Source organism: Girardinichthys multiradiatus, chromosome 2, assembly GCF_021462225.1.
Source record: "Girardinichthys multiradiatus isolate DD_20200921_A chromosome 2, DD_fGirMul_XY1, whole genome shotgun sequence".
In the NCBI taxonomy this organism is placed as follows: Eukaryota; Metazoa; Chordata; class Actinopteri; order Cyprinodontiformes; family Goodeidae; genus Girardinichthys; species Girardinichthys multiradiatus.
In genome coordinates this window covers 23,609,357-23,635,387 of record NC_061795.1, presented here as the reverse complement: position 1 = coordinate 23,635,387, position 26,031 = coordinate 23,609,357, and the positions used below count along the sequence as shown (strand labels likewise).

The window sequence follows — 26,031 nt, the reverse complement described above, 5'->3', positions numbered from 1 at the left end:
GCAACAGTTTGGATCGGCTGGGTGAAACTTAGAAACAATTGGGTTTTACAGCAGGACAATGATTCGAAATAGAAATCAAAACTGCCTTTGGAATGAATAAACCCGGCTAAAACCAAGCTTCAGTTTTTGAAAATGGGTGGAGTTTGTTCGGAAAGCAGAGTTCAGGAAACCAAGCAGTTCTGTCAAGAAATGTGATTAAAATGCCAGCCAGAATTATGCCAGAAGCTGCATTTATTTCCCTGTTTGGGTGCGTCCTGAAAGGCATAAAATAATGTTCTTCTTACCACAACTGTACGTGTCTCCCAACATTTTTGATACATGATGCTGGTAATAAAATAGACTTGTTGCCCCATTAGCATTGATGTGCTTATCATTGTAGTAGAGAGAAATAAAAAATTGCTGTACATAGTGTCTAAATCTGTTACAGAAGGCATTGTATGGGTTAAATAGGAAACACATTGTGAAGGTGCAGAGGGTGATATGTCTATAGTGCATCGTTTACCCGTTTGGGGGAACAGATCTCAAGGTGTAGAAATCACAACTTCGTATATTTTGGCAAATGTTGGAGAAATGCAGTGTTCTAATCACTCTGCATCTGCATGTTCAACAGACAGATAAGACAGGAGTAATATAATCTCAGTTAACTCCAGTATGAGCAACAAAGTCAACATGAGTCTTAAAATGTGAACAAATTCCTATAAAAATATGCATTAAAGTTTCTGTGCTCTTTTGATGTAGTTTTCTATCCTTTATGTTCCCATCTGTATAGAGATAATGTTTTCAATTGGCTTATTACCCTATGTGCAATCAAACACACAAAGGTGCCAATAAGAATATACATTTAATTTTGATCGGCATATTAATTGCCATTGGCTAACCTTTTTTTTCACAGCTATGTGAAGCAATACAACACAAATGATCTTAGAAAAAAAAGGTCTGAAAGAGAGCCTAGAATGAAATGAAAAATACCCACAAAAGCTAGCATATTTCCTGCATGAGCTCACTGCACCTTTCTCAAAGCACAGACACACATATCCTTTATAAAACCACAGGAAAGCGCATAAATCTCCCTGAACAGACCGTGTGGGGGCTGAAGCCCATAAGTATGTCATTTGATCCTAAATCATAGAAGGTCTGGTAAAGTAGCTCCAGTTTTCTGAGCAGTCATCTTCCATATTGATCTGTAAGGAAAAGGCTCTTAAACCAGAGCTTCTGCAGATGGAGTAGACTTTGCTGTCTATTTCATCTCAATCAAAACACTGAACTAGGCCACATGTTGGCAAAACAAATGCTTGGTTCTCAGCTTGCTTAAAACACAAATTATTTGCAGATAAATCTGGGAAAATAAAGTCTAAATTAAAGATCTTGGGCTTGTACATTTGGTCTGTTGGATAATACAAAACAAGTTGGTCGTTCTGCTCAGATGGGAGAAATTCTTTAAAAGCTGAATCTTTTCACTATGGTCTGAATTTTTCATCAGAATATTTTGAATGCGGTTTTGCATGTTTGATAGGCCAAGAGAGTATTTTCAAGGAAAAGAATACCATTATTTCATCCAAGGATGCTAACCATGTTGCAGACATAAAACAACGACAGATCCTTGAATGTTTGTTTAAACACAGCTGCCAGTAAGAATATTTTTCAGGCTACCATCAGCAACTGTCATACAAAATAAACAAAGCAAGCCTTTCTCGACATTTGAGATTGTAAGAGGTGATCTGACGTTACGTGTGATAAACCTAGCAGGAATGACCCAGTCAGGGATTTCTTTCTCCATGATACAAAACTGAGACATGCAAGCACAGACATTTGGCAAAACAGACTTCCAGTTCCATGCATCAATAAAATGAATGCTATCATTGTTTAAAAATGTTGATAGCAGTACATGATTTGCATTAGTGCTATTAGTGAGTCCCTCCCAACTAACTCACCAATGCTGTTCCAGGCGTTGCTTTGTCAGCAACACATTTTCCCCGAACAGGATTTGCAGCCTTATGTTGCTAGAGATGTGTCCGACTCGACATATACAGCTTCCGTCTTCTTCAAACTCCAGTCCTGGTCCTGCTGACATGTTTTGTAATGCAGGGCAGTTTGTTGAAATGCTGAGCTAATGGTCACACATCTCCTCTCTGTTTTGATATGACTTGGTTCTCTTCCTACTTGTAACGTATTTCATTGTGATTGTAGTTAATAGTGTGTGGACAAGATTTACGGATAAGGTTTTTCCAGTACTTGCAATTAGATTGGGACTTCCCTATTAGATGGGATACAGTAGCTGTGTATCAGTGCCATTAATTTAACTCAATGCAGTTAGGCATCTAGAAGTGGTGAAGACAACTTTCTGAAGTTTAAATCGAAAATCAGAATTGGGACAAAGGGCATTTAGGTGACTTTTAAAGAGGTATGGTTGTTGGCGCTAGATCAATTGGTGTTAGTATTTCAGAGATTGCTGATCTACTGGGATAGTCATGTATAATCATCTCTTGGATTTACAAAGAGTTTTACTGGGAATTATGTGAAAAAGAGGAAATATCCAGCAAGCAGCAGCTGTGTTAGAGATCACCGAAGAATGGTCAGACTGGTTGGAGATTATAGAAAGGTAACAGTTTAGCTAAAATACCCACTCATTACAACCAAGGAATGTGGAATACCAGCTCTGATGTAAAATATGTTGAACCTTGAAGAAAATGAGCTACAGCAGCAAAAGACCAGTCCTGGTAGCTAAAACAAAAAACTGGGGGCTAGAGTTTGTACAGGCTCACCAAAGTTGGACACTAACGCATTGCAACATTACCTGGTCTGAAGGGTCTCGATTTTAGCTGCAACACACAGATGGTAGAGTCAGAATTTGGTCTAAACAACATAAAATCATAGATCCACGATGCCTTGTATCAATGGTTCAGGCTGCTGATGGTGAAAGAGATATCTTCCTGGTACATTTTGGACTCTTTCGGACCAGTTCAGCCTTTTTTAAATTCCACAGCCTACCTGAGTATTCTTGCTGACCTTATCCACCCCTTTATGTATACAGTGTACCCTTGATCTGACTGCTACATCTAGCAGGATAATGCACCTTGTTGCACAGCTCAAACTGGTTTCTTGAACATCACAATGAGTTAACGGAGATCTGATGCCTCCACAGTCACCTGATCTCTTTCCAATAGAACACCACTGGGATGTGGTGGAACAGGAGATTTACGTCATGGATGAGCAGTTGACATCTGCAGCAACTGTGTGATGCTATTATGTCAGTATGGACACTTTATTGAATCTATGCTAAGAACAATTACAGCAGTTCTTATAGAAAAAGAGGGTCCAACCTGGTACTGGAAAAGGGCACCTAATAAAGTGGCCATTGAGTGTATGTTTTTATTAAACAAAGTTGCCCTCTGGTGAACAAACCATTTAAATTCTCTGAGATTCTTGGTTGGGTGGAAACTCAGTAACTGTTAAACACAAAGTTACAAACTACAGGTCCTTCTCAAAATATTAGCATATTGTGATAAAGTTCGTTATTTTCCATAATGTCATGATGAAAATTTAACATTCATATATTTTAGATTCATTGCACACTAACTGAAATATTTCAGGTCTTTTATTGTCTTAATACGGATGATTGTGGCATACAGCTCATGAAAACCCACAATTCCTATCTCACAAAATTAGCATATTTCATCCAACCAAAAAAAGAAAAGTGTTTTTAATACAAAAAACGTCAACCTTCAAATAATCATGTACAGTTATGCACTCAATACTTGGTTGGGAATCCTTTGGCAGAAATGACTGCTTCAATGCGGCGTGGCATGGAGGCAATCAGCCTGTGGCACTGTTGAGGTCTTATGGAGGCCCAGGTTGCTTCGATAGCAGCCTTTAGCTCATCCAGAGTGTTGGGTCTTGAGTCTCTCAACGTTTTCTTCACAATATCCCACAGATTCTCTATGGGGTTCAGGTCAGGAGAGTTGGCAGGCCAATTGAGCACAGTGATACCATGGTCAGTAAACCATTTACCAGTGGTTTTGGTACTGTGAGCAGGTGCCAGGTCATGCTGAAAAATGAAATCTTCATCTCCATAAAGCTTTTCAGCAGATGGAAGCATGAAGTGCTCCAAAATCTCCTGATAGCTAGCTGCATTGACCCTGCCCTTGATAAAACACAGTGGACCAACACCAGCAGCTGACCATCACTGACTGTGGGTACTTGACACTGGACTTCTGGCATTTTGGCATTTCCTTCTCCCCAGTCTTCCTCCAGACTCTGGCACCTTGATTTCCGAATGACATGCAGAATTTGCTTTCATCCGAAAAAAGTACTTTGGACCACTGAGCAACAGTCCTGTGCTGCTTCTCTGTAGCCCAGGTCACGCGCTTCTTCCGCTGTTTCTGGTTCAAAAGTGGCTTGACTTGGGGAATGCGGCACCTGTAGCCCATTTCCTGCACACGCCTGTGCACGGTGGCTCTGGATGTTTCTACCCCAGACTCAGTCCACTGCTTCCGCAGGTCCCCCAAGGTCTGGAATCGGCCCTTCTCCACAATCTTTCTTAGGGTCCGGTCACCTCTTCTCGTTGTGCAGCATTTTCTGCCACACTTTTTCCTTCCCACAGACTTCCCACTGAGGTGCCTTGATACAGCACTCTGGGAATATTTCAGTTAGTGTGCAATTAATCTAAAATATATGAATGTTAAATTTTCATCATTACATTATGGAAAATAATGAACTTTATCACAATCTGCTAATATTTTGAGAAGGACCTGTAGTGCTCTAATGAGTGCCCCAGTACCATGTCAGGAAATTACTCAGAAGTTATTTTTGTGTTTTATCTATGTGCCCTCAGAAGAAAATCCCTCATCGAAGGATACCATGTCGACAGAGTGCTCCCTCCGGTTCCTTCTTTGCACGGGACAACACAGCCAACTTCCTGGCCTGGTGCCGTGAAGTCGGAGTGGGTGAAACTTGTCTCTTTGAGTCTGAGGGTTTAGGTGAGTTTGACTGTTTTTTTTCCCAGTCGTATCAGACTGCTACCAAATCTGAATGTAGGACAATCTTTCTGCCCTTACAAAAGAGCCAGCTCTAGCACTGCCAGGATCATGGACTCAGGTTTCTGGCTCTTTTCAGTGCATAACTGTGCAGGTACAATAGTGCGCAGAATGATTGGAGAATATCTGAGTTTAAAACTTTAAAGTACAACAAATCAAGTCTTTTCTCTAGCTTAGAATATTTTGTCACTCATGCTGTTTTACTTGTCTCTTTTTCAAAAATTCCTTGCATGTTATTTTACTAAAATATGCTTTGCTTCAAAGACATGTCGGAGCTGAAATGTCCTTACAATAAAGTACAAAGAATGTTACAGGGTCATTCACTACATTTTTGCATTTTATAGCTGGAGGCTGATTTATCAATGTTGATTGTGCAGAAAATGTAATTTCTAGAAGCAGCTTACAGTATAATATGGAAGCAAATCGTTACCATATTTCAAATGGAAAAGCATTTTCAGAAATGCTTTTTCATTTTAAGAATGTGGCTGCATTGTTTGACCCATAAATAAAATTAGTAATCAATCATCCTATTTGCATTTGCATTTTCTTCTTCATGACTGCACATTTTATGCCATAATCAAAAAGAAAACAAAGCAGACATTGCTTTTTCGTTTTCGTGGTCTGCCCGCAAAGTACTGCCCAGAACTCGAAAACGAAAAAGCATTCCGAGCGGCGGGCGCAGCAGAGTGACGTCAGCAGCCGCTCTTCCTCAGCTCCCTGCTGACCGAGCTACCCATCTTGTTCAGTAGGGGGCGCTGTGCACGTCTGCATTGCATTACATTGCAAACGTGCCGAGAAATTGATTGAATTGCATCAGGGCCGAGCTCAATTTGTGGCAGTGCCAGGCAGAACTGGTAGTTCCGGTGGCAGGCTGTGGCATCCTTATGGCAGCCTTATGGCTTGGGACATCCAGCGTGTTTTTAAGCATTTATTTATAATTTTCTGTGAGTGACAATTCAGAATAGCCGCTCATGCTTTATAATAAATCGGCTGTTTGTGCAATAAATCTTCGTCATCCTTTCAACACGTCACACATACACATAGTGCTATTTATTTTCCATGTCAAGTAAATACAATCACCTTATGTTATGGGTCTAAAACTGTTTATTAAATAATAATCAATAATGAAATCATTATTTAAAGGTAACAGGATAATCAGCATTAGCATCACTAGCTCCACAGACACTATTACCAATACTGACAACCAATTTGCCGATAATCAGCATTAGCTTCCACAAAAACAGCGGCAACCGCAACAGCAAGTGTTACGGCCGGTCTGGCATCCTCGCAGGCTGTGGCAGTTCCGGTGGCAGCGTCGATGCAGACGTGCACAGCGCCCCCTACCGAACAAGCTGGGTAGCTCGGTCAGCAGGGAGCTGAGGAAGAACGGCTGCTGACGTCACTCTTCTGCGCCCGCAGGTCGGAATGCTTTTTCGTTTTCGAGTTCTGGGCAGTACTTTGCGGACAGACCACGAAAACGAAAAAGCAATGTCTGCTTTGTTTTCTTTTTGATTATGGCATAAAATGTGCAGTCATGAAGAAGAAAATGCAAATAGGATGATTGATTACTAATTTTATTTATGGGTCAAATAACGCAGCCACATTCTTAAAATGAAAAAGCATTTCTGGAAATGCTTTTTCATTTTCAAATTTTACATTTCAAATTGAATTCTGGTATCTATTTGCTGGGGCATATTTTGAAAAATAAATCTCAAATGTATTTTTCATTTTAATTAAGTGAATGAATGAGCAGTCTTGAAGAAGAAAATTAAAATGCAAATAGGATTATTGATTTCTAATTTCATTTATGAGTCAAACAATGCAGCCACATTCTTAAAATGAAAAAGCATTTCTGAAAATGCTTTTTCATTTGAAATATGGTAACGATTTGCTTCCATAGTATAAGAGATTCACACTGAGTTACAATCCCCTTCTACTGTAGCAACTGTGATTAAAAGTTGTGGAAATATTTCCAAAAACACTAAGAGCTGATGAAATTCTTTCTCTCTTTGTCCTTCTTTCTTTGGATAAACGTATGAGTTCAGCAGTAGAGGTATCAACACCCAGGTTTGCTCTCGTACAGTGAATCTTCTGTCTGCATTGCATGGTTGGATGAGTCACATCTATCATGCCTTTCTGTCTGCGCACCTCCTGCTTGGTTTGTCATTTGATGAGGTTAAAAGGAACAGCTCAAACATACAGGCAGAGTCACCCATTTCCATGTAATTTGTAGGGACGAGATTGAAGCAGTGGAGGGGCCTTTGAATGCATGGAGTTCATCAGCTTGTTTTTTGTGTGTAATTCACTTCACCATCACAAAGCAACTTATGTTCACTCATTACCTTGTTTTCTGATGCATTATAGCATCTTACTGTAAAACTCAGTGATAAGCCTTCATCTCTTCCTGTAGTTCTTCATAAGCAGCCACGAGAGGTGTGCCTCTGTCTATTAGAGTTGGGCCGGATAGCATCACGGTCTGTTCCAGCTTTTTTCATATTTCCACATATTAGTTTTTATTTTTATTTTAGGCCTTCAATAATTATTTTACTGTATTGTTTCATACAATTCCCCTTTTCATCTACAGTTACAACGTGGAGCCTCCAGGCCTTATAAAACTGGAGAAAGAAATTGAACAAGAAGAAAGGGCACCTCTACCTCCCCCATCACCTGTATCTCCAACTCCGCCCCACCCCCCATCCCCTTCTTTATCCCCCTCCCCGTCTCCTTCCCCAACACCAACTCTGAATCCAACTCCGACCAAAGCGACTTCCTCCAAGAAGAGCGCAGGCAAGCTCTTGGATGATGCTGTAAGTCACACAGGGGTCAGTTCTGCACTTCATATCAGAAGGTAATAACACGTAAAGGCGTTGTTATATGTGTTACAGGTGAGACATATCGCTGATGATCCACCTTGCAGGTGTGCAAATAAGTTCTGTGTGGAGAGACATTCGCAGGGTCGATATCGTGTTGGAGAGAAGATGCTCTTTATACGGGTGAGCTAAACAAATGCCTGAATAATATGAAACAAACTCGAAAGGTATCAGAAAAAAACAATGCATTAATATTACAATGAAAATGTAAAGAAGTTGGATTTTAATGTTAGCCTGCTATAAATAGTTCAGAAAACCGCTTTGATGTATGTTTTTTGTCCTACTGGGTCACCCAAGTGTGTCCAAAATTCAATCATGAAGCTGTTGATGTGAGATGAAGTTGGAGGTAGTCCTCCATCTTCATTGGTCCATCGACTTTCTGCAATGTACCAGGGTCACCATAAGTGTCAGGTTATGCTATATAATAGGGAATCAAATTTTTACCCCTGCGACCGTTCCCACTGCCCTTCATCACCATGCAATTCACCCAGCTCAAAAATAAAAATCTCATCAGGTAAAATAAATATTCATTTTCTCTGTTTGGTGTGCACACACGATGATGATGCATGTGACACTCTTGTCGAACAGCCAGGACACAGCACCGGTATCAGTGTGTCTAACCCTAATAACTGCACAAATTACTTAATATAGTACCTCTGTGGCTTAAAGGGCAAGGACACTTTCCTTTAATCCGCCGGCTCTCGAGTTCAAACCTTTATTTTCTTTGACAGTTTGTGCTGCAGCTAAATGCTAATTTTAAAGCATATTTAGAGTTTACAGTTAGATGTTTTTTAAGTCAATGGAATACTGTTTCTACGAGTGTTCAGGAGTTGAGGAGCAACAGATTGCATGACTCCAGTTGCAGACCAGTCACAGGTTGGAACCGCCTCCTGCCTCCCCTCAGATAGTGCAATGTTGAGCAGTTTTTGACAATATTTGTCTGATTTGCTGGGATTAAGTGATGCAGCACTGTTATAGCACTAAAAAAGTTTTATTTTACCTTTCTTGTTCTTGTCTGAAAAACTGTCTGACTAAAGAGATTATTTTGAGATCAAGTGACTTTTTTAATATCAGACTGTGGAGGGGGGGTTGCACGGTGGTGCGGTTGATAGCACTGTTGCCTTGCAGCAAGAAGGTCCTGGGTTTGATTCCCGGTCGGGGGTCTTTCTGCATGGAGTTTGCATGTTCTCCCTGTCCATGCGTGGGTTCTCACCAGGTACTCCGGCTTCCTCCCACAGTCCAAAGACATGCCTGTTAGGTTAATTGGTCACTCTAAATTACCATTAGATGTATGAATGAGTGTGTGCATGGTTGTTTGTGTGTTGCCCTGCGATGGACTGGCGACCTGTCCAGGGTGTACCTTGCCTCTTACCCATAGACTGCTGGAGATAGGCACCAGCTTCCCCGCAACCCACTATGGAATAAGCGGTAGAAAATGATTGACTGACTGTGGAGGGACTTAAGTGTAGCAAAGTTTGAACATAGTAGTTGGATAAACTATAATGAGAAATTAACAGCAGTGAGTGATCAGATTGCTTTGGATCAAATAATTAGGGAGCAGAGACACAGGTTTGCTCCCCACTTTTAAAAAATAGTAAAGCAGTTCCTACATTTGCTCAATTTCTCCAGTTGTTGATTTTGGAGCAGGGTTTCACCTTTTAAGTTAGTTACAGGGACCTCTTCTTAGCACCTACAGTATATGATCCCAAACTCAGATTATTCCACCTCTTAGCATGTATTTATGTCTATATGTAAATATATGCGGATGACACAACTTCATATATCTTTGTCACCCTACAAATACAGCCTACCACAGTCACTAAGTTCATGTGCCCATTTTGCTATTGGTCTATAAAGCACTAAATGGGTTTGGGCTAAAATAAATTGAGAATTAGGATTAGCCTATTAAGTATGAACTATGTAGACCCCTCAGGTCATCAGAAAGCTGCTTATTCAGTGTTCCTGGGACCAGAATGAAACAAGGAGAGGTAGCCTTTAGTTTCTGTGCTCCTCAGTTGTGGAACAAACTCACTGAAAACCTCAGATATGCAGAAACTACTGGTTTCTTTCACTCAGGACCGAAAACGTTTTGTTTACTGCCGCTTTTGATCAGAGTCTCACTAATGAACTGTTTACCCAATTACTGATGGGTGATTGAAGCGTTAGACTTTAGACTAAATTTGCATTTTAATGAATAATGCTTTATAAAACTTACAGAGTTTTCTTATTTTTATTGATTTTGAATTGCCTTGTGAATGAATGGTGTTCTATAAATATTCTTGCCTTGTCCCCTCTGCTGACAGTGACACTGGTGTTTCAGATGGTTGAAGGTCAGATGCAGTTGGGTGTTTCAACATGGCAAGGATGAGACACACATAAGAACACGTGGATTATGCTTAAAAAACGGATCTGTGCCAAGAAATCAACCACTTTAAATTAACCTTATTCTAATTTTAAAATGAATTTAAGTTAACTTCCACTCAGGAAGTGGAAAATCAATGAGAAACTAATTCCTATGATAAGTGAGTGTGACTGGCACTGTTTATGCAAGTCATGCACCTATACCAGGGGTCTACAATCCAGAGAGCCATTTTTGCCCTCAGTCCAGGTAGTTTAAACTCGTTTAGAGCTACATCACCTTTTGAAAAAAAAACATATAACTTTTGATAAATATCTTATATAAGAAATTAGTTGTCATTTTTAAAGAACCACCATTTTATTAAGAAAACCATAAAACTTTTTTTAAAAGTGGATGGATACATGTTCTACAATGGGTTGTTGATATTTGTGGAAAATTATGAAAATAAAAAAAGCACACAGTATCCAACATAATGACAAGAAAAACAGATCTAAAATATTACTGGTACTTATAGAGTCATTCTGTTAGAGAAATTCAATGCAATTATTCATAGAAAAAACTGAACCTGCTAAAACCTGCATTAGTTATATTAGTATTTAAAAACATTAGTTAGTTCTTTATCATTTTTAGTCAAAGTTATTAAGAGCCATTGTGGAAGGTCCAAAGAGCCACCTGTGGCTCTGGAGCGTCAGGTTACAGACCCCAGACCTGTACCATAGATATTGATGATGATTACACATGCTTATATGTCTTTCACTGCTCAAAGTTTGCGTGTTTCTTCTTGACTTTTGCACTTTGGAGTGTTGATCCCAAGCAAGTTGAAACTAATCAGCCCACAGAATACAAATCTTCTGCCTTTCTCTGCAGAAACAGAATATTTGGTGGTCTTTCTGCACAGCTGATAAATAGCTCTAACTTTGTGTAAAACCAGCTCAGCAGCATTTCTGGATGTATTAAGAAAAAATGGTTGTCTAAGGTGCTCCATGTGGTTGTACTGATTACAATAGCACAATGGTCCTTCACGTAGTGCAGCCTGAGGCTTGAAGATCAGTCGGATCCAACAGTGGTTTCTGGTATATGGTAGAATTTCCCAGGAATTCTTAAATCCTTTCTCAATATTACACACTGTAAATGTTTTCTTTTAGGTTTTTAAAATCACCTTATTTTATGTCATGCAGTTATTTACTTGTTTGCATTACAAATGGTTAAAAAATAATCAACACAGTACAGTGCTTTTCAGAAAACAGCAGCAAGCTGTTTTCTGGACAACAGACAGAAGGAATGGATGAAAGTCATCCCTTTTGTCTGAGCCAACCACTCTAGGTGCGTGGAAAAATAAACACTCCATATCACCACATACTTTAACTGCCAGACTGTTCATTTATTTGTTATTAACCAAAAACCTTGATTCGATCTGAGAAACACAATAAGCTTTCAGCGCAGTAAATGCTGTCTGCTGTCCTTGAGCAGAGGGATGACTGGTATTTGAGAAAGATAAAGCAAGGCTAACCGATCTGAGAAAGAGAATCTGTCCTCCTGGGATTCTGGTTACTTGGCAACCCACATCCAAGATTCACACATCCAACAATGTGATTCATGCCTGTGGTATGTTAGAGATCTGCAGGCGCAAAATTAGAGTTTACTCTTGGATACCCTCTGCTGTCAGCCCATTAAACTGCAACCCAATCAAATCTAATTTCCTGCAAGGTTTTGGTGATAAAATTATTAGTGGAGACAATTAGTGTAATTGCTAACATGAAAACATTGCAGCCAAAATAACATGGTGTGAATGTACATAATGACTGACTCCAAGCAGACCTAATGGCGTAGTCTCCAATGTGTTGCTGAGCAACCAAGGACAAATAGCGAGAGGCTGAAAGTGTTGGTCCAGATCAATCTAGTACACAACATGTACTCTGCGAAGTCAGGTCTTGTTTTATCTCTATCACTGACACCATAAATGAACTGAAAAGGGTTGAGATCATCTGTTTGTCCAAGCGAAATCTCTAACAAAAACAGAAGATCCCAATACATAAAGAACAGGCATTTTTATAATGTCAAGCGAAACAAGCATTAAACGACTGATGCTCTGTCACTTAGCCAGCTCTCTTTATGGTGAAGATGCTTTGATTAAAATTCCTTACATGGTCTCCCTGCAAAGCAGCTGCTTCTTCTGGAAAGGACGTGACTACAGTAAGGCCAGTCAGCGTCTGTAAGTAGTTGGGGTATAGCAAGCTGTTTGTGTATAATTAATCCTTGACAGCAGCCATCATTTGTGTCTATTAGTTCCCAACTACACTGCACTCATTAGAGATTTGCCTATACTAGTTGTATGCCAACATTATGCCAACTGTCGCTTTTGTCCAACCAGTAGAATCAGAAGTCCTTTTATTTCTGTATCCTAAGAGGATAACCTTCCCCGTTCATGGAATAAATGAGCTGCTTGTTGTTTCAGTACGAGATGGTGGAGAAACATCAGAGTGTTTCTAATAGGTGCTGTCCCGGCTTGGCTCCAGGTCACCACTCTCCTATGGATTCCTGATGAGGTACTCGTCTGAGGCAGGCATCATGTCCCAGAGAAGCATGATTGAAACCTCTCTACTACACACAGCTCCATTCAACACACTGTAACAAAGCCTCAGGCTCAGTGTTGGTGATTGGAAGTACTGCCCCACTGCTGCCCTCATGATTTGATTCTTATGAGAGGCTTATAAATGTTGTATATTATGCTGCTGGAGGGCAAGAAGCCTCATATCTGACCACACTAAGGTGAAGAGGTCCTTGGGTAGTTTATCCATTTTAACAAACTATTTATTTTGGTCCGTGTCAGAATCTTTCAAGACTAATAAGGCACTTTGATTTTTTTTAATGAAACAGGTTTATTTACTGTGCTCTGGAAAAACCGCCCTTAGAAAACAAGCTTGTTCCTGCTGAGGTGTAATGGTGTGCTGATGAGGAAAAAGTGACAGTGAGCCTTCACTCTGAAGCAGACATGTTTTATGAGCACGGACCCTCGGGAATGCAAGTGTTTGATCATCCAATACAGCAGCTTTATTTTTATTTCTTATTTTTACTATATTGTGTGATGTTGCCATGGAAGCAGACCTTGGAAATGTGCCCTGATGTGACAGGTGTCATCAAATGAAGCAAATATTGCAGGAAAAAAATCACTTTCTAGACTTATGAGGCAAACACACTTTTAAGACTGTTTGGGTTAAGAAACAGCCTGGATATTTACAGCCATACTAACAGTCTAACTGTGCTGATAGTTTCACTAAGGTCCAAAATGCACCGTAGTTTGCTAAAACATGGTGTTTAATGTGTTTAATGGTGTTAAACTCTTACAGATCACAGTGATTTTCAATCATCACAAAGAGATCAACGTTTCTTGTAGCCTCCTATATTTAAAAATGTGGGTTGCAGTTGCATTAAAAACCATTTTTAATCTTGCCCTATTGGAAAATGGCCTATTGAAGCATTAGAAGCAGCTGCTAAATGTATTTCTACAGATATTGATGACCAATTTAGATAAAAAGTGATTTTCTCAGACTTAAAAAAATATATTAGAAGAAATATAGCATATTAGTTTGTCATTATATGATTTGTCACATTACATCTTCAATGGGACCAACACAATTTGTCTTTAGACTTCACTAATTAGTTGGCTTCTTAAAGTTTGTTGCTCTGGATTTCATTTAGGGGAATCAAAATAACAGGGACAGAAAACAAACGCATGCTATATTTTCTCATTTGTATCTGTCAAGAATGTTTAAATCAATTTGTCCTTTTTTTCCCACTTCATAATTGTGTGCTACTTCACTTTGGTCTATCAAATAACGTCCCAATAAAATACATTGAAATCTGTGGTTGCAATGAGACAAAACGTAAAACGTTCTAGGGGTATTAACACTTTCCCAAGTCATCTGCGACGAAGGGCAACATTTAACTGTGAAAGGAAGCTGTACTAACCAAAGAAGAAGCTGTTTTCTAACCACAAATATTTGATTTTAAAATGCAGACATTTCATGAAAAACTGGCATCACAGCATCTGGTGTTGGTTTTAACTAGTCGTTCATTGCTTAGTTTTTGTGATCTGTCATTTCCAGCATGAGTCAAATGATCTGTTTAAAAAAGATAAACTGAAGGAAAGACAGCAGGTCTGTCTTTGCAAGCCAGAGACTAGTAAGTAAGTTAACACAAATGAAAATGTAACAAGAAAAAATTGCTTAAAAACAGAAGTTCAAACAGGGTGATTACATCACTTTCAATGTGATATAATGCATAAAATGAAACATGAAGTACCATACTTCATCTCTTGACTTCACTGTATTGGTGTCATTTCCTCTTGCTCCTTAGTGCATAATGACATTAGATAGAGGAGCATACCTTAGGTTAAGTAAAACAAAAATGTGGTTTTGATGGCTCTGTTGTCCTGTGGATTGAGCAGTGTTTTGGGCATACATCTATTGAGAGGAGGAATTCAAGTTTATGAGCAAAAAATTTAGAGAAATGACCTGTATGAGGGATATTATGTGGATTTAAGCATTAAAGTATGTACAGTTTTTTTTATTGTTAAACCTGCAAACAAGCATTCACTTCAGTGTAAACTCTTCCTTAATGACGCTACTGAATCAAATCTTAACAAAATGTGCTAGCAGGAAAACATGTATTTGAGAAGTGAACTGTCTTGGTGTTAGAACACTTTCTATTGTGCTGCTGTGAATCATGAGGCTACGTACCACAAAAGCCTTTCCCAAAGCCCAGCCTCCGGTCCAGACCCAAAACAAACAGCAAATCAATCCTGACAGCCCACAGGGTGGGAAATACAGGGAAACCCTCAATCGGGCATTTAAATATGTGGAATAACATAGAATATGAAAATGTGTGCATTTGATCTTAGAAAACTGGGGTTGTCCAACAATCTGTTTCAGCGTTTCCTCTGACATTCACAGTGCAAGTACATTAGAAGAGAGCCTGTCTTGCAACATATTGATTTGTGATGCTAAATGTCATTATTGCTAAGTGAGATAGGTAGAACACAGGGAGACAGATATTGTGGAGCATCTAATAAATGAAAGTGCAAAATTTTGAAAGAAATCACATTTCATAGGGCCATAGCTTTTTTCACTCTACATTGCAACTTTTTATAACCACCTCGAGGTAACTTGGTTTTACCTTTTTTATGATACAGCATCTTGTTGCACTTCGTTTAGGGTATGTAAGCTTATTTTTTTTTATTTTGTTTTAAATGACACTTTATTTGTTAATGCATGAAAGGTAATGAAGTTGATCAAGTTTAAGTTAAAATCTCATAAAATTGGAGCACGCATTATGCTTTACTTTGAAAAATCAGAGCGAAAAAGAGTCACCAACAACTGCTGACAATAAGTGCAATTTATGATGCTTGTTGGTTGTAAGCAAATTGAATAAGAACTCAGTAGCTCATCGCTAGTTACTACGTACCTTTCATCAGATTTGGACCTTTGAAGATAAACTTTGAGAACCTCTGTACTATAGTCTTGTCATGGGTTATTGAGCTTAATTTCGGTCCATACATCTGTCACAGAAGACATTTGTGCCAGAAGAGAAAGAAGTAGGTGGGTAAAGTGATATAAAAAAGATGCGAGCAAAAGAAGAGACTATATAAGATCGATTTGGATCAACTTTTCGCATTTTACCAGTTGTTTATATTAAAAACGTTACATCAAGAATGCAGGTAAAATTGTCAAATTGTTAAGTAAATGTTTCTGCATCAAGTGATTTGTTAACACAGATCCAATTTCCTGTTGCAGATGCTGCACAACAAGCATGTGATGGTGCGGGTGGGTGGAGGCTGGGAGACCTTTGAGAGCTACCTACTGAAGCACGACCCCTGCCGCATGCTCCAGATTTCCAGAGTGGAGGGAAAGATATCCCCCATCAGCCCCAAGTCCCCCAACATCAAAGACCTCGCCCCTGACAGCTACCTGGTGGTGGCGGCCCACTATCGCAGCAAGAAGTGAAGGCAAAATAGTTCTGGTCATGAATGGACACGGTGTATGCGTGCTTCCTTTTAACCCAACAAAAATAATGGGGCTTAGCTATACAATATATTTGTTTTTATAAATATTAAAGATATGGAGAAAACACAGAGAAAACTGACTTGTAAAATGGTGAGGATTTATTTAGGGAGGTAAAAACAAATGATGGGTCTTATATTTGCATTTTAATTTTGTGTTTTATGTCATTTTATTTAGTTTAGGATATTTTCTTACTATTTTTGTGAACTTCTTTAATAATTCTGTTGATATTTACAGTGTAGTGGGTTTAACTGTTTGCAGGGAAGTTGTAGATGTCCCTGACATTTGATTTTTAAATATTAGTTATACTTGAAGCAACAGAATGAATTCTTCCAGTGGGAAAAGAACTTCCTCTGCAAAACTCAGCATGCAAGAATGCATACTTTTCAACCGAAATAGAGCAAAACTGGCTTTTTCAGCACCTGTGTGAAATGGTTTTTTTTTTTTACGGGTAAGGCAGCAGCAGATTTTCCACCAGTGTCACTGTTTTGGAATCCCACAATTTGATAATCAAGCTAATTTTAACAAATATATTAGAATAATAAAACATTCTATTACCCAAAGATAATAGCAAACACTTTAGATATATCAATACCATACACTCCATGCAGTGCAGTTTGAAAGCCTTTCGTGTCTAAATTGTGCCATCCTCTCTATGTCAACACAATCCAATGTACAACTGAACCTCAGTGATGTCGGACTGATGAAGCTACATTTCTCTTTGTTTACTGTTACTGACCTCTAGAGGTAGGGCAGAGAGTTAACAAGAGAACAATCTGTGACTTTTGGTTTGGAGTCATGCAACAGACACAATCCCGGTATCAAAGCTGAGCTTATTGATATGTTTGACTTTTTATAGAATATTATTAGACTGGTTTTGTACTAGGATGAGAGAATATAAACTACCAAGTTTCTAAGAAGAGAAACTGATTTTTAGAAGTAAAATTTAAATAAAGGCTTATTTTGACATGTATCCTCGTTTCATTTCCAAATCAAAACCAAAATCCTTCAATTGGACCTATAACTAAAAACATTTAATGGTAGAACATCTGTCAATATTCAAGTGATCACCTACAGACACAAAGCCTGCGGCTGTCATTATTTGCTGTGATGTGAAACTATAATTCAGCATACAAGTCCAAACACACAACAGAAATGTGCTTTATTAACTGTAGCAAGTACCATTGGCTATATTCTTTGTCCTACAAAATGGCAAGAGCACCAGAAGCTTTTAAGGATCAGACAGCTGTAAGAAAAGATCTCAGTTAAGCACTTCAAAGAATCTTCTTCACTAGATTGTCATCAAGCACCCCATGTGAGAGTAAGAAAGCATAGCTGCAGTTTCGAAAAGCTGTGACAAACAGTAGAGAAAATAAGTTACTAATAAATTATTAGTTGTGGTAAATCATACAATAAAATGGAAAAAAAATCTTTTTAAATCATATTAGTGTTTTACAAACTCAACCAGTGCAATAAAGCAGAACTATGACTAATCTATTAAGTGCTGTAGGTCACAAGCAGAAGAGTAATGAGGGCATGTCCAGCCTGGTTTGAAAAAGATTCAGGGCTGTTTAACATCAAAATATATTACCAAATAGAGGCTGAAAGAGTGGTTAGTGGAAAAAACTAAGTGGAAACTAAATTATGTCATCAGTAGAGCGGGTTTGAAAACCCTGCATCTCACACAATCCAGTACAGAAATGAAAATAAAAAAAAAAGAAAAGAAAACCAACATATTTCCACATTTCATTGTTGAAGCTCAATATTCGTCATTGGCTTATTCAGTGCAACATGCCCAGGTTGACAAGCAAAGCCAGTTAAGTTCAACAATCTGTTACATTTGCATAACTTTTTAAGTTACCAAGAAGCTGAGCTCTAAACCTTCTTGAGTATTGAGGAAGGGAACTTTGATCATTGACGAAAATCACCAAATAGTAACAGAGTCTTTATCTACGAAACTGACGATTATTTTTCTTCAAAAGACATTTGTCGCATGGACATCCCTGTTTCTCACATACATCGTTACGTTACTAATAAAAGCGTACGTTTAATTCTGTTATCCGTGACCAGCCCAAATGTCCAAAACTGTCTTATATATCTTGGCAGGGGAAGCTTTGTTTCTCTGAAACAACTTCTGCATGAAATGTGATGACAGTCACATGTGTTGTTAATAACAACAAAAACAAGCAAAAGGAGTTTAACCCGGAAGTCGTTCCAACTTTTTTTTCCAAGTAACCCAGCAGGCAGACTTCATGTGGATTTGGACATAGGAGGTCCAACTTCTCCATCAGGATTTTCATCCAACCTGCCACTGCAGACCACAACAAGAAAAAAAAGATCAACCAATAGAGCTGGTAACACATCTAAAGAGATCTATAAGACCTCTGCATATGTAATTACATTACTGTGGTCACACTGTTGTAACTGTACTGAGATTTCAGTTCATTTTGAGATACATGTAATTATAGCGGCTGCACAGTGGCGCAGTTGGTAGCACTGTTGCCTTGCAGCAAGAAGGTCCTGGGTTCAATTCCCAACCAGGGGTCTTTCTGCATGGAGTTTGCATGTTCTCCCCGTGCATGCGTGGGTTCTCACCGGGTACTCCGGCTTCCTCCCACAGTCCAAAGACATGTCTGTTAGGTTAATTGGTCTCTCTAAATTGCCCTTAGGTGTATGAATGAGTGTGTGCATGGTTGTTTGTGTGTTGCCCTGCGATGGACTGGTGACCTGTCCAGGGTGTACCCCGCCACTCGCCCATAGACTGCTGGAGATAGGCACCAGCTCCCCCGCGACCCACTATGGAATAAGCGGTAGAAAATGACTGACTGACTGACTGTAATTATAGCCATTTTAAATGAGACAATTTACCATACACTCGAGTGTGCACATGTATTGTAAAGTACTAATACCCTCCAGTATTACTGAAAGCTAAATGCTTATAACACAGAGCAGGAAGAAGAATAAAGCTAACACTAAGCTAACCTTTAGTCCACCTCCTCCAGACACAGAGGTGGTTATTGCCTGTTTCTCAATTTCTTCTTGTTTCTTCCTTTTCCTTTCAACTGCTTCTGGATTTTTGACACCCCTGTACGCCGTCTGAAAACCAGAAAGGGAAAAAAAGAGAGAAAGCATCACACCCTCAGTTGGACCCGGCATTGTCAATTTGTTATTTCCTTTAATGTTAGAAAGACTGTGTGAACATGCTTGCATCTGTGTCTTCATAAAGATGTCTTATTTTAACGGCAACCTTTTAGAACAAAAGGCACGACCCAGTCAAAACTAGTGTGCACGCATTCAACTGCCAAATAAGGCATCGCAGCTCCTTTCAGTCGTGGTGTGCTGCAAACTATCTGTGGGTTAGAGCTCTGTGCTTCTTCTCGCAGCAGTCTCTAAAGGTGAAAACATCAACAGCGACTAAGAGCAGAAAGTTGTAGCAGTTAAAATCTTTTGGCTTCCATTGTGATCTGAATGTACTTACCTTGACTTAACTTTAGCATGGCTCTTACTCGTATGCAAGTGTCTTTTCTGCACAATAAAAAGATGCTCACCAAAGTGCACAGTAATCCTCCCTTAAATACAAGTTATGAAATGCTCAAATGTTTATAATCAAGTAAAAGCTCATTAGGGACACGTATAGCATGGCTGAAAATTAAACATTTTGGGTTATGTTGGAGAGAACATTTGTTGTACTTAGGATCATCTGTGAAAGTCGTAGTGTGGCTTGTGCGTAAATGTCTAGTTAGTGAGAGGAGGCATTTTATTCTTCATGATGAACTAGTGGGGCTGTTTCATATTGTGAGATTTTCTATGAGGGTGAATGTGTTCATCATCAGTATAGTTTACACTTATGGACACTTTTAGTAATGTCAAAATGAAGACAACACGAAAGCATGGGGGCTTGCAGAAGGACTCGTGCTTCTTGAACTTTTCACAGGTTAAACTCCAACATGTTTGATTGGGATTTTATGTGATGGATCAACACAAAGTAGAATGCATGTTTGAAGTGGAAGAAAAAAGGACAGATGGTATTCAACATTTTAGTGTTAGAAATAAAAATCTGAAAAGCATTTCCTTACAGCCTTCCTTAATTCATTGCCCATCAACAAAATACACCCCAACTAGTTTTCTTCAGAAGTCACCTATTTCATAGAGTCTGTTTTTGTGTAATATAATCTTAGTATTATACAGTTATGTGAAGGCCACACAGCACCATGGAACACCACAGGCTGGTTATGAATAAAGTCGGGCATAGGTTATAAGTTATGGAAAAAAATACACAGAGCATTGAACATCTCATTGAGCACTTTTTAATCCATTAATATGAGGCCAGAATGTACATTTTTTCCCTACAAGCAAAGCACTATGTGGGGGTGGTGACTAAAACACGGTGGTGGCAGCATCATGCTGTGTGGAGGGGAGGTTCTTTTAATCAGCAGGGCTGAGGCACTTGGTTAGAGTTGATAGGAAGCCCGATGGGGCTGAAGAAAACTAGTTTTTTTTAGACTTATTGAAAATGGGGTAGAGGTTCACCTTCCAGCAGGACAACAACCCTAAACCTGCAGCCAGGGCTACAATAGATGAATCATTTTACAATAGCCCAAACTTAAATCAAAGTTTGAATACCCCAAAACACTGGCCACCTTAAATGTTGTTCTACAAAGCCACACTTTTCAGATCTTTAGTTATAAAAAAAAAAAAAAAAATGCAAGCCACCCTTAGACTTATGCACTACTTTGTGTTGTTCTAGAACTGCTTGTTGATATTTACGTGATGGATATTAGGCCACTAGGCTGATGAAATGTATATTACCTTAGCAAAATACAACATGTGAGTATGTTATTTATGATGTGACTCATAATGTGATTTTTAGGACGGGACATCCACTCATTACCGACCTCTTTTTGTCTCTTCTCGGCGGCTTCGGCCAGTTGTCGTCTCCTTGTCTCCTGTTTAGGACACAGAAAACTGTGAGTTGGCTGTCTCTGAAGTGACACCCATACGAAGCCCTGATAACATGTCACTGTTGTCCAGAGGGCAATTAAATTAAACCGGTGGTGTTTTGGTTGTTCTATACGTCATTCTGGCTTATTTAGCGACATGTCGAAACAGAAATGTAACAAGTTACATTAACTTACAGGATCCGGCGTGACAACAACGTCATCCGCTGCTCCACCAAGGCACGGCAGGCACATTCCCATTCTGGAATAATTGTATTATTCCACGCAGTAACAACAAAAACGGCGTAGAAAGTGAGTTTTCAGTGTCTCAAATTAACTAAACCAATAACCTAACAAGATATTTGGCCAGTCACTAAATGTATGGGTGGTAAGTATGGCAAAAGAAGCAGCAGCTTCTACTCCAGCTGGCAGCCGTTGGGTCAGCGGACATACCGTTTCCGTTAGCTAACAGCAGCTCCTGCTATTAGCCCCGCGGGGACGTGAGCATTCTAGCTAACGCCTAGTTGAAGCTACCGCTACAAGCCAAGCTGCTTCACCCAGTCACATAACAAGCCGTCTCCGTCCACACCTGTTGTTAAATCGGCGCGGCATTTGGAGACCAAAGCGCCCGACAGTCAGATACCCAGAGTCCAACACGGCTCTATGGTCGCTTGTTTGTGCAGCTCTACTGATAAATCCAATATGTGACGTCGCTTACGTTCAATAACGGTACGTTAATGAGCGCTGATGATGTCACACGCATTGTTGTGTTGTCTCGTTGTAACGTGACCAAAAATGTTACATAAAATACAACGATGGCTTGACCAAATGTGAAATCTTACTATTATTTGTTATACCTTTCTTTGTATTTGTCATTTTTATTCTATAATGAAGAACATATTCAAAATTCAAAGAATTTAAAGAAGTGGTTATCGTTTTTAAGTAAAAATTAAATAAAGTTTCCCTATTACCATCATACTGTAAAGAAATGTGAACTTTGTGTTGTTTTGACCAAGAAAGAAAAAAAAAACTGAAAGAAACATTTAGTTTTTTTAAACTCATTTATTCACGTAATAGTAATCCACCTATCTCAAGTCATTTCATTGTGCAAAGAAGGATTCTTCATAAAATGAAGAACATTATGGAGAACCCTGAGCATCCTCTTCATGAGACTGTCCTACAACAACAGAGTGTCTTCAGTCAGAGGCTTCTTCAGATCTGCTGTAAGACGGAGCGCTACAGGAGATCCTTCCTGCCCACAGCCATCAGCATCTACAACGGCTCTTTGAAGAAACTTTCATAATATGAGCTATAACAACATTTAATTTCCCTTTGGGATTAAAAAAGTATTTTTGAATTGAATTGAACTGAATTGAAGTCAATACATTCATAAATGAAAGATCTGAACTAATTATACAGAAAGCCTTTATAATGCCAAAGGTTATCAAAGACATCCAGTTCATTCATTTTGAAACAGAATTTGTATTACGAAATCACTCTTGCTCTCAACATACTCTTGTAAAGCTGTACACAACCAGTATTTTGTCCATTATTAATCTTATCTTTGCTTTGGGTCCCTTGCATTGGGTCCCTCAATACACTTTCAGGGACCCAATACAAAAAAAGTTTAAAATTATTGTAATTTCTTTAATACGTTTGGTGAAGGCTCTATGGAGGCATTACAGCAGCCCAGGGCAGCATAACTGCAGAAATAGCTCATGATAACCTAAGGCACCCTTACTATAAGCTTTATCAAAAAGGAAATGTCGTGAAAGTAGGCAGGGTGTCTGCCTCACGGCCTAAAACTCTGAGCTTGTTCCACAGGAAAGGAGCCTGATAACTTAAATATCTGTCTGCTGTACAATATTTATAAAGTCTAGGAACCACCAGTCAATCTGCAGTATGAGAGGAAAATTCTCTGTTGGTAACATTTGGAACGATCTCTAACACATGAAGTAGCTTGATTATTAAGGGCTTTATATGTCAGTCAGTCAGTCATTTTCTACTGCTTATTCCACAGTGGGTCGCGGGGGAGCTGGTGTCTTTCTCCAGCAGTCTATGGGCGAGAGGCGGGGTACACCCTGGACAGGTCGCCAGTCTATCACAGGGCAACACACAAACGGCTTTATATGTAAGAAGGATAATATTAAATTCTGCTCTGGATTTAACAGGAAACCAATGAAGAGAAGCTGAAATTGAAAACATGATTTCTTGTTTTGATTTTAATCAGAACTCACACTGTAACATATTTCTTTGCCTACCTAATAATTAACCATTACTATAGTAGGAAGTTCTGAAATATGAATGTACTTCTTTTTACAAATGTACAGACCAGCTTGTCTTTGTCACTTTGGGCTAGATATTTCTTATATTGGTGATATTGCACATGCAAATGAAGGAGTCCTGTAATCCAGTTTAACATAGGATTTAAAGGACATGACCTGGTCAAAGATAAAACTAGCATCCTTTGCATTATTACTCAGGTCAACGATCAAGTTAATGCCATCCAGAACTGACTGACTGGGCAAAATTTGTTCTTTAGATGTTCAGGTACAAAGATGACAGCTCCTGTTTTGTCTGAGTTGGTGGTGTGGTACTGCTTAACTAAATCATGCATGAGGAAGATTTATCCTTAACATAAAAAACTGGAATATGTCAGAATATGTGATCAAAAACCAACCTAGTGCAAGTACCTTGATTCCTACAGCAGTGACCTTCACCAGTGCTGTTTCAGTACTATGATGACCTCTGAAGCCTAACTTTACGACTTCAAACAAATTATTAGCATAAATGCTCACAGAGTTAGCAATATCCAAGTGAAGAAAAAATCTGATGTATTTTAAATGTCTAAATGGGATATCAACAAATGTAAAAATCTAAGTCAAAATTGAAATCTCAGTCTGAGAAAATTCAATGGGAGCAGAAAATATGTACTATGAATTTCCTTAATTTCAGAAAATCCGTTTTTAATGCTCTTTATTATGTTTAAATCTGTATGTCTAAAAGGAAGCATTCTTTCATACTGATTGATGGAAACATGGACTGACCTTTCACTGAAATAAGGATTATCAGTATACCTTTCTGGTTTTTTAATAAACGTTTAATAAAGTTTATGTAATCACTCATTTGTCTGCATGAAACCATTGTTTGGGAGTGGCTTTAACATTTGTATAGCTTTGTGAAGGATGACAAAAAGGTTTTTTTCAAGTTCTTGTCAAAACTTTGAAAGTTTGTGCACCTCAATAGGTCACCCTCCTAAACCCGCTACTACAACACCACCCTGTGGCCACAACGAGTACGACGATGATTTTGCTAATAGGCTTTGACACCTTTTCACCTGCAGCTATTTTATCTGCTTGTGGAATGACTAGAATAACTTGTCAGCAATTAATAAAATGTGCACCCGGATGAAAAGTAATGCTTACATTTAACCACACCGCAGATCCCAGACTTGAAATATGTCCGGTGTAGACACAGCGTTCCCATATGTCAATAGATACAGCTTGGTTTTATATTTGTGGCAAGTTTTGAATGTTTGTGTACATATGATATGGCTCTCCCTTTAAGCGAGTGGAGGATATCCTCTGTTGTTGCCTTTGTTGTCAGTAACATTAGTAAAATAGAAGCCCTGTGTGAAGTGAGTGATGCTCCATGGAGCAGGAGTTCTGTCCATCCAATGCCGTCCAATCAATAGTCTGAGAGTTTAATGTCGTACTCCTCTTTACTGTCAACAACTCCACCTATTCATCTTCACTGCAGAGCCCGGGTTGTTTCACAGCTCATAGTGCTGCGCTGTGGGAATGACAGGTTCATGAGACTGGACAGCCTTTGGGAGCACAGAATACATTTTTTTAAGCATTTCAGAAAGAAAATATATAGGGAAGTTGTAGAATACAATGGAATACATGGAGCCAGAAGCTGCTGGTACTTCTTCAGGTAGGCTTGCCTCACCACTGATGGAGGCACAATGAATTTAGAGGCAGAGTAAAACTACAGCAGGTTAAATAAGTAGCTATTGCAACTTATTTAGCTTGTTATCTGAAATTTTTGGTCATCTGCCCTATTGATTTTTGTTCATCCATTATGTTTGTACAAAAAAGCATGAATAAAAATGTTAATTTACTATTTTATGTAAGGATTGAGCACAGTTTTGCATTTATTAGTTGTTTATTTCTCTTCTGCAGCACATTGCTAACAGTTTTGAATCTCAATATTTTGGACAGTGTGCAGGAATCCTACAATTAAAGAGCATGAAAACTGACCCTTCAGCCTTAACTTATTCATGAGGTTTGCTGTTGGATGAATGGATGAAGGAATTTAGATAAAAAGTATTAGGGTTTCCAAGAACAGAACGCAGCTGTGCTCCTTTCACATCATTTTCTGCACAAGGAGAAGCAATCAAGTGGTCATGTCTGCATACAGTAACAATCATGTGTCTGTCAAGTGTATTTGATAATTATATGAACCAATCGGACTACTACAACAGTTATATGTGGTAACAGATGGAAGATAGGAGAGCATCACTAACGAGAAATCCCACAATCATGTCAAGTACCATTCATTTAATTTTAAACTGCACTATGTGCAACCCAAAACCAATTTGTTACAGCCTGGTGCTACTGTTTGCAATTTTAATGTCCTTTTTTTTGTTTTCATATTGATTTTAATGTTTCTTTAGCTGCAAGGCAGGCAGCAGATACAAATCAATACATACATGTAGTTAGAATGGAACTATGAAACTGTGAAAATGTAAAGAACCAACAGCTCAGTCAT

The 26,031-nt window shown here is 38.9% G+C and overlaps 2 protein-coding genes across 7 annotated transcripts in view; one reads left to right on the top strand and one right to left on the bottom strand.

The window, feature by feature from the left end:
• The window catches only part of LOC124881731 (growth arrest-specific protein 2), a 32,623-nt gene extending 15,333 nt beyond the window's left edge, over positions 1 to 17,290 (top strand). For 2 of the 3 annotated variants that reach the window (XM_047387486.1, XM_047387489.1), the window contains exons 4-8: positions 4,832 to 4,976; positions 7,444 to 7,507; positions 7,618 to 7,840; positions 7,919 to 8,026; positions 16,055 to 17,290. In XM_047387486.1, the coding sequence (XP_047243442.1) occupies positions 4,832 to 4,976; positions 7,444 to 7,507; positions 7,618 to 7,840; positions 7,919 to 8,026; positions 16,055 to 16,264 (750 nt within the window). In that variant the 3' untranslated portion in view covers positions 16,265 to 17,290. The remainder of the gene's footprint in view (positions 1 to 4,831; positions 4,977 to 7,443; positions 7,508 to 7,617; positions 7,841 to 7,918; positions 8,027 to 16,054) is intronic. The other variant, XM_047387498.1, reaches the window with a different exon arrangement.
• Positions 17,291 to 17,466: 176 nt separating this feature from the next.
• On the bottom strand, positions 17,467 to 22,008 carry LOC124881776 (small VCP interacting protein). 4 transcript variants are annotated; one of them, XR_007041744.1, is made up of 7 exons: positions 21,712 to 22,008; positions 21,457 to 21,520; positions 21,217 to 21,267; positions 19,800 to 19,846; positions 19,569 to 19,708; positions 19,304 to 19,417; positions 18,550 to 18,632 (listed from the first exon to the last, which is right to left on the bottom strand). XR_007041744.1 is itself a non-coding variant. In XM_047387560.1 (5 exons), exons 2-5 carry the CDS (start codon positions 21,517 to 21,519, stop codon positions 18,618 to 18,620), a joined length of 243 nt encoding a protein of 80 aa, XP_047243516.1. In that variant the 5' UTR covers position 21,520; positions 21,712 to 21,981; the 3' UTR covers positions 17,467 to 18,617. The 4 variants fall into 4 exon arrangements, 3 of the variants coding, with proteins under 3 accessions (XP_047243516.1, XP_047243507.1, XP_047243528.1); XM_047387560.1 differs by lacking the exons at positions 19,569 to 19,708; positions 19,800 to 19,846 and having other exon boundaries at positions 17,467 to 18,632; positions 21,712 to 21,981; XM_047387572.1 differs by lacking the exon at positions 19,569 to 19,708 and having other exon boundaries at positions 21,457 to 21,989.
• Positions 22,009 to 26,031: the final 4,023 nt, after the last annotated feature.